This window comes from Microcaecilia unicolor, chromosome 7 (assembly GCF_901765095.1).
Source record: "Microcaecilia unicolor chromosome 7, aMicUni1.1, whole genome shotgun sequence".
In the NCBI taxonomy this organism is placed as follows: domain Eukaryota; kingdom Metazoa; phylum Chordata; class Amphibia; order Gymnophiona; family Siphonopidae; genus Microcaecilia; species Microcaecilia unicolor.
The window spans coordinates 184808316-184827096 of NC_044037.1; the positions used below are offsets into that span (position 1 = coordinate 184808316).

An 18781-nucleotide genomic window follows, 5' to 3' on the forward strand; every position below is an offset into this window, starting at 1 on the left:
GTATTATAATTGCTAAGGGTACTTTCCAGCTTATAATCGAACGAGAAAAACGCCCAAGTTCCGACCTAAATCGGGAGATGGGCGTTTATCTCACAAAAACGAATAACGCGGTATAATCAAAAGCCGAATTTGGGTCGCTTTCAACTGCACTCCGGTCGCGGATGCGGACAAAGTGGACGTGGGCGTGTCGAAGGCGTGTCGAAGGCGGACTGGAGGCGTGGTTAGTCACCCGAACAGAGATGGGCGCCTTTCGCCGATAATGGATGCGTTTGTAGCTAGAATTTAGGGCACTTTTCCTGGACCCTGTTTTTCACGAATAAGGCCCCAAAAAGTGCCCTAAATGACCAGATTACCCCAGAGGGAATGGGGATGACCTCCCCTGACTCCCCCAGTGGTCACTAACCCCCTCCCACCACAAAAAAAAAGTGATGTTTCACAACTTTTTTATTTCCACCCTCAAAATGTCATACCCTCCTCCCAGGCAGCAGTATGCAGGTCCCTGGAGCAGTTTGTAGGGGTGTGGCAGTGGACGTCAGGCAGGTGGGGACCCAGGCCACCCCCCTACGGCTGTTACAATTGTGCTGCTTAATGCTTATTAGTCGTCCAACCCCCCCAAACCCACTGTACCCACATGTAGGTGCCCCCTTCACCCCTTAGGGCTATAGTAATGGTTATGTTGCTAGACTGTGGGCAGTGGGTTTTGAGGGGGATTTGGGGGGGCTCAACACACAATGGGAAGGGTGCTATGCACCTGGGACTCTTTTACCTGTTTTTTTGTTTTTGTAAAAGTGCCCCCTAGGGTGCCCGGTTGGTGTCCTGGCATGTGAGGGGGACAGTGCACTACGAATCCTGGCCCCTCCCACGAACAAATGGCCTTGGAGTTATTCGTTTTTTGAGCTGGGCGCTTTCATTCTCCGTTATCGCTGAAAAGCAAAAACGCCCAGCTCACACATTGGCGAATAAAACATGGGCGTCTATTTTTTTCGTAAATACAGTTTGGTCCGCCCTTCACGGACCCGTTCTCGGAGATTAACCGCCCATGGAGATAGGCGTTTCTGTTCCATTATGCCCCTCTTTATCTCCTTGTAAAAATATCTTGGACTGCATTTGCACAATGCATATTAAGATTCACATCTCCAGTTTTCTTTGTCAGTAGAAGAAGCCAGCAATCTGGCATCCCGCCGTTTGTCTGTGAGCCCATCCTGCACCTCCAGTACATCCCACAGGAATTATTCCTTTCGCCGTGGCTCAGTCTGGTCAGTGCGTTCTGCGGCCAGCGTTGAAGGTAGGTCATTACATTTTTGATATGCATTAATTCATAAGTTAACATTCAATTATATTGATTTAATGCACCAAGGAGCTCTTTTACTAAAGAGCAGTAAAATTTGGGTTTACCATGTTATAACTTGGGACTTTCCTACGCTCCCATACCTCCATCCCTCAAGACATTCCTATTTCTGATGTTTAAAGTTGCACCTGTTGTTATGCTGTCCCAAGATGGGCATGTAAGTTGTACAGAGAGCCATTGACTTTCTCATAACTTTTCTCTTTGCCTCAGTCTGCTCCAAATCATGCCCCGTTGGATACACATGGAGGAGCATTTTTGAAAGAACATCCAAGACAGACTTGGGATGTCCAGCTTATAAAGTCCCCAAAAAAAGTCGATCTCATAGCTATTTTCAAACAGGAAATACATCACAATGTTCTTGCATTGAGAACATCCAAAATGAGCAGCCATTTTACAAACTGAAATGTCCAAATTATGAACAGCAAAAAAATAAACAGGAACAAGAACGTCTGTCTGGCAGCATTTGTACAAAAGTAGTCACAAAGATATCCCTGCAAAGCAGAGCGACAGCCTAGTGGTCAGTGCAGTGGACTCTATACCAGGGTACCCAGGTTCATATCCCCCTTTAACTCTTATTTTAAATGGTGAGCCCTCCAGGAACAGAAAAGTACCTACTCTATCTGAATGTGCACCACCTCAATAGCCTTCAGGCTTGCAGGTGTCTTTAATATTTAGGTACAATGAGTCAATATTCAAGCCGTGGGAGACAGCCTGGCTAACTACCTGCGTTGGCAAAGAGGTCGGATATTCAATGCCCGGGCCATTTCCGGTGACTGGCTTGAACATCCGGTTTATTTTAGACTGGTTTAAACTTAACCGGACAAACCAATATTCAGCACTGACCAGTTAAGTTTATAGTGGCCAAAAATAGGTCTTCTATTTGAGTGACCTGATTTGGCTGCAAACTTAGGGCTCGTTTACTAAGGTGAGCTAGTATTTTTTAGCGTGCGCTAATGCTAGAGACACCCATAATGGGGTTCTCTAGCATTAGCACATGCTAGTTTTAGAGCTGCATTGTTAAAAATGCTAGTGCGCCTACAGCGCAGCTTAGTAAACATGGCTCTTAGCACAGCAATGTGCTCAATGCTCGCAGCTCGCCAGCTATATTGCGTAATAAAGCCAGTTAGCTGCTGTGCGCTGGCCGCAAATATTCAACAGGAGATAGCCAGCTATCCCCTGCTGAATACTCTCAGATAGCCAATTATGTGCTATTTAACCTGCCAGAAGCCATTCTTAACCAGTTAAATAGCGCTGAATACCAGGGAAAATAGGTATATCTCTGGTTCTGGAGGGCTCACATTTAAAAAAAAGAGAGAGAGCTGAAGTGGGATTTAAACCTGGGTTCCATCATTTATATTCCACTGCTCTAACCACTAGGCTTCCCTTCAAACTAGTTTGATGCTCTGTTCAGAATGCCAGTGGATCACTAGACAAAAGTATTTGGGGTGGGCACAGGGTAGGCAACCCAGGTATTGAGGGAGGCAAGCCAAAGTGACATTTCTGCATATCACAGCCCTCCCTGCACCTTCAAATTGTTTATAACAGATATTATAAGAAGTCTCAAAGGCTTTAGAAACTCCTTTAACTAGTTTCAACCGTCCAATAAAACAAGTATTATTTGATAGCATCATTCAATGAATTCTTCCATATAGGAGTGAAGTCTGGAGACTATAGAGGATGGGACGGAATCTCAATATAAACCTGGCACTCCCAGGTCTGTTCCACACTCCACATTCCCAACAATGAAGCTAGGACAATTACTTTTATAATTCAGCATACAAAAATATATATTACGATTGTAGTGTCATCTTGGGAACACACTCATCTTCCACTGAAAACACAAAGTAACACAAAACAACACTTGGAACCTGCCATACCAAAATAGCACTAACTCACACAATTCAAATGGCAACAACTCTAAGGGCCCTGTTTACTAAGCCACACCGTAGGCGCACAAGTGTTTTTAGCATGCGCTAAAAATTAGTTGTGGTCTCTATCAATACTCCTCCTAATTTGGGGGTAAAGGTAATGCTAGTTCAGATGAATTTACTATGTAAAATCCTAGATTTCCTGATCTAGTATCTTGAATTGTAACCCACTGTGAACTACATTGTTGGCTTTGGCAGGCTATAAATGATCTCATTGTAACTGTGTCTTTGGAGGAAGTTAAAATACAAAGCCAGCACTTGTTCCTTGGATCCCAGTCCTTCAAGGTGTTCAGTGAGTATGTTGCTGGTGTTCTGCATTTAAATAGGTGACAAAGTTGTCCTTATTTTGGTTGTACCTCTTTTTATTCATATGTGCAGAGTTTTATAGGACCCCTGAAGAAGGCTTGCATGCCAAAACACGGCCCATGTTGGGTCTTATCCTTTGAACTGGATTGAGGTTTAACCAATTAAGGATAAATAAACTTGATGGACTTTATTTCTGATGGACTGATGATATTCATTTACAGTCTTGAACATTTGTATGTTGGTGACTTCCACCTTTGCTTTGTCTGTCTGCTGAGTTTCTGTGGAAGAATTTTGTTTTTCCTTATATTTTTGTGACTTAAAGCAACCTAGATCATGTTTATAGCTATTCATCTAGCTGTTCCATTGGAGCTGAAGTTTTCTTTAACACTCTACCAGCCTGCAGGCCCTTACGCTTCCATGATCAACGTCATTTGCAGATCCTGCCATTAAAATTGGCTTAGCATGTTGAAATATAAGTACATAAGTACATAAGTAATGCCACACTGGGAAAAGACCAAGGGTCCATCGAGCCCAGCATCCTGTCCATGACAGCGGCCAATCCAGGCCAAGGGCACCTGGCAAGCTTCCCAAACGTACAAACATTCTATACATGTTATTCCTGGAATTGTGGATTTTTCCCAAGTCCATTTAGTAGCAGTTTATGGACTTGTCCATTAGGAAACCATCTGACCCCCTTTTAAACTCTGCCAAGCTAACCGCCTTCACCACGTTCTCCGGCAACGAATTCCAGAGTTTAATTACGCGTTGGGTGGAGAAACATTTTCTCCGATTTGTTTTAAATTTACTACACTGTAGTTTCATCGCATGCTCCCTAGTCCTAGTATTTTTGGAAAGCGTGAACAGACACTTCATATCCACCTGAAATTGTGCCTTGTCATTTGTGGACACAAACATTTGGAATTCCCTGCCAATGGAACTCTGGAGACTGTCTGATTTTATTTAATTTTTTTTTTAATTTTAGAAAAGAAAAGTAAAGACATCCATTTTTAAGAAAGCCTTCACTTAATGGTGTTGACATATAGGGGTAAATTCTGTAAGCTATGCTTAAAGTTAGGTGCAGTTTATAGAATAGCGCTTACACCCAAGACTCGTGCCTAAATTTAGGTGTGGCCATTTGTACCAACTGAAACGTGGTGCAAATGTACGTGCCTAAATTCGGTGCAAATCCCCCATATTCTATAACAATGCACGTAAATGCTAGAAATGCCCCTGTTCTGCCATGACCCTCCCATTTCTCTGCCCCTTTTTTAACTGATGCGTAAAATTTAGGTGCAGATCCCACACCTAAATTTACATAAGTTCCAATTAAATCTAATTAGTGCCAATTATAGCTTGTTAAAAAGTCGATTATTGGCACTGATTAGCTCGTTATTCAGTTAAATTGTGTGTGCAAATTGGACATATGCCCAAATTTAGGTGTACAATTTTTGGCGAGTGGGATAATCCGTAGGTTGAACATACATACATGCATACACGATAACTGTTCTGTGGGTGTGCTACCTTTTGTCATATGCTTTTTTTAAAATCTTGCTGTGTTTTTATATTATGGTTATGTATGCCTTATTGGACTGTTCATTTCATTTCATTTAATGCATTTATAACCCACTCATTGTTACACTTCTGAGCGAATAACAGAGCAAAGCATAAGAAAACATAATCCATATTTTCAGCTGCATATCAGCTGAGCAATTTATGAACAAGCCAGTTCTGCACATAAAGTACTATAGGAATGCCTTTAAAAATCATCCTCCAAAACTGGGCAAATTGGAGCAAAACATCAATTCAGGGCAACTGCTGTCCTGAAACAATAGAGCAGTGCTCTTCAGTGCAAGGCCTGGGGGCAAATGGTGGCTCCTGAAGACCTGTGGGGTGGCTCCCATCATCATTCAAGGTTTTTGGGGGGGGGGGGTTGGGGGGAGGTTTGCCACTCTAAGCCTCTTTACCCAAGCTTACAAAAGAAAGAGGGAAATGGGTGGGGGGGGGGGAAGCCATTTGCTTGAAGGACAAAGTATTTCTCAATGGAAGAAGAGAGTGAATTTGGAAATGCCTACCTCCTTGAGGACACTGCCAATGAAAACTTTGAAGGGGGGCTGGAAAGTATAGATGTCATTGACACACACTGGTCAACAGTGTTGCAGCCTACCTGGGAAGACATGTGGGTACAGTGAGTTTCGAGTGGGTTTTGGAGGGCTCACATTTACCACCACAAGTGTAACAGGTAGGGGGGGATGGGACTGGGTCCGCCTGCCTGAAGTGCACTGCACCCACTGAAACTGCTCCAGGGACCTGCGTACTGCTGTGATGGAGCTGGGTATGACATTTGAGGCTGGCATAGAGAGAGGCTGGAAAAAAATGTTTTAAAAATTTTTTAGGGTGGGAGGGGGTTGGTGACCACTGGGGGAGTAAGGGGAGGTCATCCCCAATTCCCTCTGGTGGTCATCTGGTCAGTTCGGGCACCTTTCGAGGCTTGGTTGTGAAAAAAAAGGGACCAAGTAAAGTCGACCAAATGCTCATGAGGGACGCCCTTCTTTTTTCCATTATCAGCCGAGAACGCCCATCTCTTAACCACGTCCCCGTCCCGCCTTCGGTACACTGCCGACACACTCCCGTGAACTTTGGTCGTCCCCGCGACGGAAAACAGTTGAGGATGCAAAAACTCGGCTTTTGATTATGCCGATTTGGGCGACCTCGGGAAAAGGATGCCCATCTCCCGATTTCTGTCGGAAGATGGGCGTCCTTCCCTTTCGAAAATAAGCTAGTAAGTATAGGTGCGCTAAAAACACTAATGCACCTTAGTAAACAGGACTCAGAGTAAAACCAAAGCATGGACTATGCTCAACCTAAATTTTACAGCTATATTAATCAATTAAAGAATATATGACCATATATACATTCTAAACATTCAGAATAATCACAAAAATAATATGAACAGTCACATATAACAGTACAGTGCACAAAAAACATATTTTTTAAAAGCCATTGAGAACCATTTTGCATAAGCAAAAGGAGATCGAAATAATACGACGTTTCCTAAAAATGTACAAAGACCAAAAATATCTGATAAGAAAATACAAATCATATATGTCTATGTTTATGTTTATGAAATAACATGTGAACCAAGGGATTAACTTGCACATAAGACTTCATGAATATCTATTTTTCAGGTGGTTGGAAATCACAAAGTTATTTAAAAACTGCAAAGTTATATAAGAAAAAGCAAAAGGTTATTTAAAAAGACCATTGTGAGAATGTGCTGGCAAGCAATGGCGTCTACTGTCTAGAAAAAGCTGCACTCTTAAAGTGAATACTGCTTAGTTCAAATCACAAATATTTGTTTTGATGCATATCGTATTTTGGAGAGGACCCTTAAAAAGTGATAAAGGGACAGAAGAAAGGCAGTAACTATGTGGAACCTTTTTTGGTACCAAGTTTCCTTACATTGGGCCATTTTTGATCTATCCCTACTCCTTTCTTTATTTTTGTCACTTCATAGGAATAAGTTTCTTCTTTTGTTTTGTTTCTTTCTTTCTTGCTAACATTTAAATGACAGTTAAGTACATAAATGGATTAGAATATTAACATATATCCATATGTGCCAATATTTCTCCTAAGTACTATTCTGTAACCACAGGTATATCTTTGATAACATGCAGTGTGTAGGTAGGTGTATACAGAGATGGTATGTAGGCGGAGTGGGGGCAGGGCACATAGTTACATGCATAACATACAGAATACTGTAAGTTACATGCATATCACCAAAATGCAGGGGCACACACTTATGCCAGCTGTATGGTATGCCTGCATCCCTTTATAGATTAAGCTCCTATCAGAATTACTCTCTAGATGATTACGTTTTGGGAGACACTGTAAGATTCTGCTTTTTAATCGGGCATCTGAGTAATGAACTGAATTTTACCATTTGCTTTTGGGTTTTATCTGTTTTTTCTTTATTAGTATTGCTGATTTTCACTCTTAAAATCTCTGAGGGGCCCTTTCACAAAGTGTCGGTAAACCCAACCTAACCCAGAATTATCACCAGCCCAACATGGCCACTGGTGGTAGTTCTGCCTCGAACGCGTGCCATTTTTGGTGCGGCAGAAATGTTTTTATTTTATAGCGTGGTGTTAACTTGGCAATAATCGGTCAATGCTGTGTACTGCCCAGTTACTGCCAGGTTACCACAGGAGCTCTTATTTCCACCTTAATGCAATGGGTAGTGGTAAGTGTTCCCCCCCACCTCCCCCCCCCCCCCCCCCCCCCCCCCCCGCATGGCCACACAGTAAGATTAATCTTACCGCTTGGCCATTTTTTAAGGTGCCTTTTACCTACTGCAGTAAAAAGGGCCCTGGAGTGTGGGAAAACTGAGCCTGCCACTACCGCAGGGCCCTTTTCCCTGCAGCTTATTATAAGGACCCCTCAGTGTACTGTTAATTGTTTATATTTCTGTATCCTTTGATATGTGTTTTTGTCAGTTAATTGCTTATTGCAGTGGTTCCCAAACCTGATGCCTGAGGCACCCCAGCCAGTCAGATTTTCAGAATATCCATAATGAATATTTATAAGTGAGATTTGCATGCAGTGCAGGCAGTGCATGCAACTCTGTCTCTCATGAATATTCATTATGGATATCCTGAAAACCTGACTGGCTGGGGTGCCTCCAGGACCAGGTTTGGGAACCACTGGCTTACTGGATTTTGCATTTTATTATGTAAATTATATTGTCTACTCTGAACCCCTTGAGATGGGCAGAATGTACATTTACACTATAAATGGATAAAATAAGTATTTGTTTTTTAAATGGTTGCAGCCATTATACTTTCCTCTTTTGGTTATCAAAACAGTTCTTCTGTGGCTCTCAGACTATGTTTCATTCACTTAGTGCAAGCTTGTAAATTCTGCTTGATCCAACAGCACTCATTGCAACATAGCAATGGGAGTTTCTGTGTGATAAGATTAAACTTGATGTAAGCTAATAAAGCTATGGCCATGTTCACTCCATGCCTTCATCTCTCAATCATTTGTGCATGCAAGGCAGGGTTGGGGGAAGGGGAGGATAGGGGATGAGGTGAAGGCAGACAGGGAGGCCTAGGCCAGTGGGTCCAGCTGGTCAGAGGTGTGCAGTTCAAATTACTGGCTTACAGGGCGAGCAATGAATGGTGAAGCAATTGCAAGAGATGTTACAGCTATGCAAGTTCTTGGAAGCATTCAATCTTCTTTGCTATTGTTTCAGATGAAGAGCATGCTACGGAGCACACACCAAATCACCATGTTCCGCAGCCACCTCAGCCCGTGTTTCCAGCATGCATTTGTGCTGCTGTACTGCCTATTGTCCACCTGATGGAGGATGGTGATGTCCGTGAAGATGGAGTGGCAGGTATCTGATTGCTAGAACACTTATTCACAGAGAGTCCCTTCATTCAAGTGTTTAGATAGCACCCAAGTATTAACACCAGTGGCCAAATAACATGATTTATTTTCCTATCCAGAATGACACTGTTGGGGAGTTGGTTTAAAGTTTGGACCACAAATAAGGGGGGAAAGTGCAAAATAACCTGGTGTGTACAATTTTGAAATAGTTCATCTCAGGATCAAGTATATAATTTCCTGCAGCTGGTTGAAGGGGGAAAAACTCCACAGAAAGAAAGTTTTAGAAGCTAAACATTTGTAACAAATACATTTGCACAAAATGACTAAATTTAAAAATCCATCAAGATTTCCACAATACGTTTTATACAAGTGTTTTGCATGCATGATTTTTTTTAAATTTTGGTCCTTTTCAGTACTCTGCTTTAAGTGAATCCCTTCATAAAGGCAGCAGTGCCATAGCAAGGGTGCCTGACACCTGGGGCGGGTTGCCGCTGCGCACCCCCCCCCCCCCCGGGTGCAGGGCACGGCGCACCCCCCCCCCCTCTGGAGCGCTCCCCCCCCCCCGAAATGCACCCTTACCTTACAGCGGGGGGCAGGCGGGAGGGCCAATCCGCCCCCAGTGCACGTCACTGGGAGCTGCGTCGACTCTGCTGCTTCCCTGCTTTCTCTGCCCCAGAACAGGAAGTAACCTGTTCCGGGGCAGAAAGAGCAGGGAACCAGCAAGCCGACACCCCCCCAGCGGCGTGCACCCGGGGCAGACCGCCCCACTGCACCCCCCTTCCTATGCCACTGAAAGGCAGTTAATTTATTTATTTGTATTCATTTATTGATTTATGACATTTATATCCCAAATTATCCCAAACAAGGTTGGGTTCAATTGGCTAACAATAAACATTTGCAAAAAGTACAATACAATTAACATTAGCATACGTAGTAATAATACAATGCACAAACTTCACTACTATTTAAAAACAAGAGCAGGGTTCTAAGTATGCCTGAGAGCTAAGAATTACAAGTGTGAGTAATGGACTTACTAAATAAAAATGTTTTCAACAGCTTATGAAATAAGAGGTAATCGGTAATGTATCTTAAAGGACTAGGCAGAGAATTCCATATCTTCGTATCTTGATAGGTAAAGCCTGCATTATGAATAGATTTATAACATAGTAAGTGATGGCAGAAAAAGACCTGTACGGTCCATCCAGTCTGCCCAACAAGATAAACTCATATGCACTACTTTATATGTATACCTGACCTTGATTTGTATCTACCATTTTCAGGGCACAGACCGTAGAAGTCTGCCCAGTACTAGCCACGCCGCCCAACCACTAGCCCCGCCTCTCAACCACCGGTGCTGCCACCCAATCTCCGCTAAGCTTCTAAGGATCCATTCCTTCTGAACAGGATTCTTTTATATTTATCCCACGCATTTTTGAATTCCGTTACCGTTTTCATCTCCACCACCTCCCGCGGGAGGGCATTCCATGCATCCACCACTCTCTCTGTGAAAAAATACTTCCTGACATTTTTCTTGAGTCTGCCCTCCTTCAACCTCATTTCATGTCCTCTAGTTCTACCGTCTTCCTGTCTCCGGAACAGGTTCGTTTGCAGATTAATACCTTTCAAATATTTGAACGTCTTATCATATCACCCCTGTTTCTCCTTTCCTGCAGGGTATACATGTTCAGGTCAGTGAGTCTCTCCTCATATGTTTTGTAACGCAAATCCCATACCATTTTTGTAGCTTTTCTTTGCACCGCTTCAATTTTTTTTACATCCTTAGCAAGATACGGCCTCCAAAACTGAACACAATATTCCAGGTGGGGCCTCACCAACGATTTGTACAAGGGCATCAACACCTCCTTTCTTCTGCTGGTCACACTTCTCTCTATACAGCCTAGCAACCTTCTAGCTATGGCCACCGCCTTGTCATACTGTTTCGTATGTAATGAAGCTTCTTACAACTTGGGTAATGAAGGATGAGATAGTCCCTAGATGTAGGAAAAGTATTTCGTAAAGGCAGTTCTATCAGGTTTTGTATGTAGCAAGGTAATAAACCACACAAAATTTGACAAGCAAATACACAAAGTTTAAAAGTAATCTGAGAATTTATTGGAAGCCAATGTAATGTAGCCAGGAGAGGAGTTGCCTTGGTATAATGAGGAACTCTACAAACAAGGCAGCGGTGTCTTGCACTGATTGAAGTTTCTTGACTAAAGAGTATTTTAAGCCTGAGTAAACAGCATTACAATAGAGTACTAGTGTTTGGGCCAAAGAATGGAAGTTTGAATTCGGAAAGAAAGGTCTCAATCGCTTCAGCCTCCACAATGTATTAATGTCACGGTCGTGCCCTGGTTTCAGGCTCTCAGTCATCTCACCCCCTGGTGGCCAGGCCTGGTGGCTGCATTTGATTGTCTATGTGCTGTTTCCCGTTCCAGACTTCAACCCACTCCAGTCCAGATCTTCCGGCCTGCCAGACTTGCTTGTTTTGTTTGAGCCTGCACAGCACCCGTAGCTGCCTGCTGATTGCTGCAGCTGAATCTCAGCTGCTGCTGTGCTTATTAGCCATTTGGAAACTCTCTGCTTTGCCTTTGCATCGCCTAAGGCCCTGGTTTGTTGGTGCTTATTGCACTTCTGCCTAGTTTTGCTTTTATTCTAATTCTTTGTCTGTTTCTAGTTAGTCTGTGTGTAGTTTAGCTTAGGGTTATTGTTTGTTTCCTAGTCTTGTTCCTTGTTTGTCTTGTTGTGTTTAGTTTCTGTTTGTCTAAGTTTCTTGTTTAGTGGCTGCCTGGCAACTTTCAGTTCTGCCTTTTGTCTATCTGTGTTTGATCCCTGTTTCAGTGACTGCTTGCAGCTTCCAGTTCCTGCCCTGTCCAGTAAGTCCTGTCGGCCACCTGCAGCCAGGGGCTCAATCCTGGGGAAGGGCGGCTAGTGCAGGTGAAGTCTTGCTGTTCCTATCTGAGTTCTGTCTTGTTCCCAGTGTGGGGTGGTTTTGCCTGCCACTGCCGCTCCTCGGCAGTGGCCCAAGGGCTCACGATCCGAGTTCCTGCTTTGAAAAACGTGACAATTAAAGACACTGGATATCACCTTAGACACCTGAGGTTCAAATGACACATACTGGTCAATAGTTATACCTAAGATTTTCATAGTGGTAACTAACAGATAAGTCATATTATCTATAGTGAAGTTTATAATGGCTATAGGGTGATGGGGATTAGTCAGGATTAAGAACTTGATTTTCTCTTTTAGTTTGAATTTGAAATCAGCAGCCCAGTATTCCATCAGATCCAAACCGGATTTGATAGACAAGGTTTCAACTATATTGTCTGTATATGGGATGTAAATGGTAACATCATCTCAATCATAGCAATACTCTCTCACAAGATAACTTCACCTCTGACCTCAGTAGTGCGGCTCGCCAATATTTATCTTTCTTAATTGGCAAGACTTACGCACCCACATTGCCATCAGTCATTATGGTGATTACTTGTTTATCTTTAACTGTTAATATACTTTTTATATAGCAAACTTTAGCCAATATAGATTATTATTTCAGTTTTTAGAAGGAAATTTTTGCCCAGGGAATGTCTTCCGACATAGCCTATGTTTCACTATATACAAATAGCTGTCTCAAGGAAATTCCCTAAAATCAACTAAAGTTACGTGCAGTGGCGTTCCTAAGGGGGGCGGTGGGTGCGGTCCGCCCCGGGTGCACGCCGCTAGGGGGGGTGCCGCGTGCCTGTCCACTACATTCATTCTGTGCTCCCTGTGCCCCGGAACAGGTTACTTCCTGTTCTGGGGCAAAGGGAACACGGAAACGAACGAAGCGGGCAGGCGCGCGGCACCCCCCCCCCCCCCAGCGGCGTGCATCCGGGGAGGGTTCCTTCATTCACCGGGGGGGTCCTTTCACCAGGGGGGGTCGCACTGCACCCGGGGGGGGGCGCTGCATCCGGGGGCGGGGGTGCATCGGCGATCCACCCCGGGTGTCAGCCCCCCTAGGAATGCCACTGGTTACATGCACAATTCTGGCCGCATGGCCGAATTGCACATTTAACATAATTGACTAATGAGCCAATCAGCGCCGATAATTGGGCCCTAACAAGCAATTAGTGGCACTAATTGGCAATAATTAGAATTCACACTCACTACTTGCAATGTGTATTCTATAAGGTAGTGCACGTAAATTCTACCACACGGATCTGAAAAGAGGGTGCGGCCATGGGAGGAGCATGGGCGGGTCATGGGCGACCCTTACATTTATAGAATACACCCGCTCTGCGCCTAACTTAGGTGTGGCCTCAACTAGATTTAGTGGCAGGAATGGGCATTAGGTGTATTCTATAAATAGCACCTAAATTTAGGCATAGTTTATAGAATACATCTAGGTATATTTTTTTCAGTGCCAATTTTTTAGGCATGATATATATAATTATACCTAAATACTTATCTCCTTAGTACTGCTCTATGAACAACCATTAGCACTATACAACTAAATAGCAATTATTAGGTAAGGTTTTAAATCTGTTTGACAGAGACAGCAGGGCTTATGCATGTCAATGAGACAATATGGTTGGATCCCATTGAGAGGAAAAGTGGCTGACTCTCTGATGGCTATTATAAGAGCAGTGCTGGGGGAAATCTTCCTCTCCAGTCATTGGTTAGCAAGAGAAGTCAAAAACAGCAGTGCCTTCTGTAGTATAATAGCAGGAGAGAGGATTCTTTCTTAGAAAACCAGACTTAGGCCTTGTCTTGAGGTAGAAATCAGTGAGTAATTTTAGCTATTTTATTTATCTCACGCTTTTCAGTAATAACTCAAGATGAGTTACATTCCAGTACACTAGTTCAGTGGTATTCACCAATTTTTAAGTCAGGGCCACTTTGGATCCAATGAGGTAAAGAACAGCTGCCAACTATCTTCCTATGCAAGGTCACGACATTGCTGACTAGTGTATGTCAATGACATCCACCCCACCTTCAAACTGTTTATTGGGCATTTCTCTCAAGCATGTGGCTCGCCCTCCCATCCACTTCCCTATTTCTGTCTTGAACTTGGTTAGAGAGGCAGAGAGTAGCAGAAAAAAAGTCAGCATGATGATGAAGGCCACCCCAGGGATCTCCAAGGGCTGCTATTGGCCCCCAGACTTTGTACTGAGGAACACTGCTCTGTGTATTTCCCTGTCTCTGGAAGGCTTATGGCCAAATTTTGTACCTGAGGCAATGGAGGGTTAAGTGACTGGCCCAAGTTCACAATGAGGATATGAACCAGGCTCCCCTGGTTGTCAGCCAGGTTCTATAACCACTAGGCTACCCCTCCACTCCACTTTATTTCTTTCCATCAAATTTCCTTCTGTGTGGAACATCATTCCTTCATAAACATTAATATATATTAAATAGAGTACCTTTTCTTTTGTAAGAAGGCTACCATGGATGCATTGGGCAGCAGGATTCCACCCATATGGGCGAAGTAGCACCGTACAAATAAAGATCTCAAGTTCATGTCAGTCAATTTAGCCATCCAATAGGTCACACTGAATGTTTTCAACAGATTTTTTTCTGATGAGCAAATTCTGTATCAGGTTTTGAGTGTTAATATTCAAATTATATCAAAGGGTGCAATAAATATTCTTGGGACCTTTTTGAATTGGAATATTTTTTTCTCCACTAGAAGGGACTCTAAATTGGTTCTTTCTTTCTTCCTTTTACAGTGAGTGCAGTAGCCCAGCAGGTCCTCTGGAACTGCCTCATTGAAGATCCTTCCACCGTACTCCGACATTTCTTAGAAAAACTCACCATAAGCAATCGTCAGGTACAACTGTCTGCTTCTCTTTTTCATGTTGTCCTTTATTGTTATATGGAGTGCAGAGATACATCTATGACGTTTGCAGTGCATCCTCTTTCTAAACGTTTTTCTTGTGTATTTTTGAATATTGGAACACATTTATTTCTTCCATTATGGACTCACATTTTTAAATGTTTTCCTTTAAGTGTTTATTTCACCATTTGGACATCATATCAAAAATGCCCCTCATAGCCTCTTAAAGAATAAAAATGGGGTTAGGATTGAGATGATGTGTAAAAAAATGAAGAAGCTGGCAAGCCTGGCCAACTCTGCAGTTGGATGAAAATATGTAAGCTGGAAAATAAAAATCAAGGGAGCTGCAAATACATCATCACTTTGAAATATAAACCCTGTGTAGGCTCAGAGGAAATAAAAATTACTTTTGAAAAATGAAGGCTTAAATTTTCTTTTCTTGCAGGGTCAGAGGGCAGGATTCTTTAAATACTAGGGGCATGCATTAGTTTAAAACATTTCCCATTTCATTTCATTCCATGTCATTAGCAAATGAAAATGAGCAGAAAAACCCCAACATTTTGTGTATTTTGTGAACTGTCAATAGTGTGCACCCTTCTGCAAGGACATCCACTCTTAACAAAGTTGTTTCCATAATGAAAAAAAAAACCCTGAAAAAAAAACACAAACATTCCCACAAACTGACACAAAATGATAATTATTTGGCTGCACACTCCTATTGTCATAAATGCAATCAACAGACTGAAGGTTTCTGCTTATCAATCTGGTGATGGTAAAATACTGTATTTTTCTTTCAGGATGAACTCATCTACATGTTGAGGAAGCTGCTGCTAAACATTGGAGACTTCCCAGCTCAAACCTCCCACATCCTCTTCAATTATTTGGTGAGTTCCAGGAAATGTTTCAGACCCTTTCATTGTATGTAATTTCCTAGCCAGCTAATTAATGACCCCTCGAACCTTGCCAGATTTAAAACCTAAATTCTGGGGTTCCAGGAGAGCTCTTAGGCTCTCTAAGGCTCACAGCCTTCCCAAAAATGTAAAGAAAACAATGGCAGTGCTAAAAGCAATTCAAGAACACCAGAAGTCCAGAAACAGTCACCTGCATGCATTCACTTTCCATATGTGGGAGCGCTTGAATTATGCTTATTCTGAGACTAGTAAATTAGGAAAGAGAGAATCCAATGTGGATTTTATGCTCTATTTATTTAATTTAATTTATTTATTTAGATTTTGCTCACATCTTTTCAGTAGTAGCCCAAGATGAGTTACATTCAGGTACACTGGGTATATCAGTACTGCTCAAGCCAGTACTCGGCACACCAGCCAGTCAAGTTTTCAAGATATCCAAAATGTATGCACTGCTTTCTTGGCATGCAAATTTATCTCATGCATGTTCATTGTGGATATCCTGAAAACCTGACTGGCTGAATGTGCCCTGATGACTGGGTTTTGAAACACTGTTGGAGATGATGGGGGCAATTTTCAAAGTTATGCCGGTAGTTGCAAAGTTTGAGGTCATTTTTACCCATGTAGTCTGCATCAGTTCTCAATAATTGCCCTTGCAAAAAGTACCCGTGTTTTCTGCAAATACCTGGTCCTTGAAAAACAATGTGTACAGTCTTCATAATACAAAACTATACACATTGGTTCCCTGACCTCACACTAAGATCTAAGCCTGTATACTTTTACTCTAGGGAAATGCAGGGGGAATGTTTGTTTTAATTTGTTTCATTTTCTCCTTGTATATTCATTTTGTTTCTTTACATTATATGCATAATGTAGTCCTCCATTGCCCCAGGTATATAATATGTAAACCACTATTATAACCAAAGGCAGTATGTAAAATCCTACCCTTTTCCCTTTCATATTTATGTACATAAATTAATTTTATATATCCCAGAAAAAAGGAAAAGAGAGTACTTAATATATTGCTACACAAAAATAAATCTCTTCAAATGACTTTAATTCTGTGGAGTGCATTGAACTATGGAAATAAAATGAATAGGGGAAAAAAAGCTTCTGAGTCCAGCCCAGCCTCCAACCCAAATAGTTAATATTAGTAATGAAGGTTTGAGAGAATTTACTGGGTGTCTTGTCTTCATCAGCAAGGCCACCCCCCCCCCCCCCCCCCAAGTTTCCAAAGTATAAAGAATGCTAAAACTCCACAGAATAACTAGGGATGCAAAAAAAATGTGAAAGCTTGAAAACTTAATGCAGGTGCAAAACAACGTGTGAATCAACGTTCCAACACACCATTGGACCGTTGATTCACACGTTGTTTTGCACCTGCATTTGAAAGTTAAGTTTTCAAGCTTTCACATTTTTTGGATCCCTGTTTGGGTTGGAGGCTGGGCTACACTCAGAGGCTTTTTTTCCCCGCTTCATTTTATTCCCATAGTTCAATGCACTCCACAGAATTATAGTCATTTGAAGAACCACAGTTTCTTGCCATTATTGTAAATTTTGAGATTTTTTTTTGCATAAACTAATTTTATGCATGTAAATACAGTGGGGCCCTTTTACAAAAGCATTTAAGGGCCTATGTGCATCCAGCATGTGCCAAATTGGCATTACCGCCCGGCTACCCCGTGCCCCGGGTGGTGATTCTGAATTTGGCACACGCTGAAAACACGTGGTAGAAAATATTTTGGTGCTTATCCGGTAGTAAATGGCAGTGGACATAAACTGCGTGCTTACTGCCCAGGTAGCGTGTGAGACCTTACCGCTAAGTCAGTGGGTGGCAGGAAGGTCTCAGGCTGAAAATGGACGCATTCTGGTTTTCATTTTGCCACACTTCCATTTTCCGGCCCCTTATAAAAAGGCCCTTTTTCCAGGACATGGCAAAAACTGGCCCAGTGCGCACCCAAAAGATGTGCTCACACTGCCACAGGGAACTTTTTGCCACAGCTTAGTAAAAGGGCCCCTGTATGATTTTTCAGGTCCTCCTATGAAAGTTTTACATCTATTTTAGATGTAAAATATCTAAGGAAATATGTTCTGCTCCTGTATTTCTTCATCCCACCCTGGTGATAGAGAGGAAAATGCTTTAATATAGGTGATAAAAAGGTTCAAATTCAGACATCCAAGTCAGGATGAGGTTGTTCTGGTGATATTTTAGAACAGGCTCTGCTGAACACGGAACCTTTTATGAAATACATGTATGGATACGCAGGAATGCACATGTATTTTCCTGCATGCATGCAGGAGCAGACATTTTACAAATATACACGTGGATAAAATGAGCGGTACCAAGCCAGCACCTTCCTACTACTACTACTACTACTATTTAGCATTTCTATAGCGCTACAAGGCGTACGCAGCGCTGCACAAACATAGAAGAAAGACAGTCCCTGCTCAAAGAGCTTACAATCTAATAGACAAAAAAATAAAGTAAGCAAATCAAATCAATTAATGTGTACAGGAAGGAGGAGAGGAGGGTAGGTGGAGGCGAGTGGTTACAAGTGGTTATGATTCAAAAGCAATGTTAAAGAGGTGGGCTTTCAGTCTAGATTTAAAGGTGGCCAAGGATGGGGCAAGACGTAGGGGCTCAGGAAGTTTATTCCAGGCGTAGGGTGCAGTGAGACAGAAGGCGTGAAGTCTGGAGTTGGCAGTAGCGGAGAAGGGAACAGATAAGAAGGATTTATCCATGGAGCGGAGTGCACGGGAAGGGGTGTAGGGGAGGACGAGTGTGGAGAGATACTGGGGAACAGCAGAGTTGTACCATAGGGTTGTACCAAATATACGTATTCGATTCGATTCATCCCCGAATAGTGCCCTGAATACATTGTTCGTATTCAGCCAAATTTAAATTTAAATACCAAAATTTACAAACCTAGACACGTTTGTAAATTTACAAATCTAGACATATAAGTATGGCAAATCAAGTAGTGAGGCACCCAACAACTTTTTCTTTATTTTAGAAGCAGAAATAAGTAATAGGAGATTAATGGAAATAATCCCTCATTCCAAGCCCTGGCCAAAATCAGCACCTTTCAAA

At 42.4% G+C, this 18781-nt stretch overlaps 1 protein-coding gene across 1 annotated transcript in view; it reads left to right on the top strand.

The window, feature by feature from the left end:
- The window catches only part of UNC80 (unc-80 homolog, NALCN channel complex subunit), a 417216-nt gene that overhangs the window by 257776 nt on the left and 140659 nt on the right, over nucleotides 1-18781 (top strand). Inside the window, 4 exon segments of the mRNA XM_030209474.1 lie at nucleotides 1154-1285; nucleotides 8834-8977; nucleotides 14676-14776; nucleotides 15580-15666. Coding sequence (XP_030065334.1) covers nucleotides 1154-1285; nucleotides 8834-8977; nucleotides 14676-14776; nucleotides 15580-15666 — 464 coding nt within the window.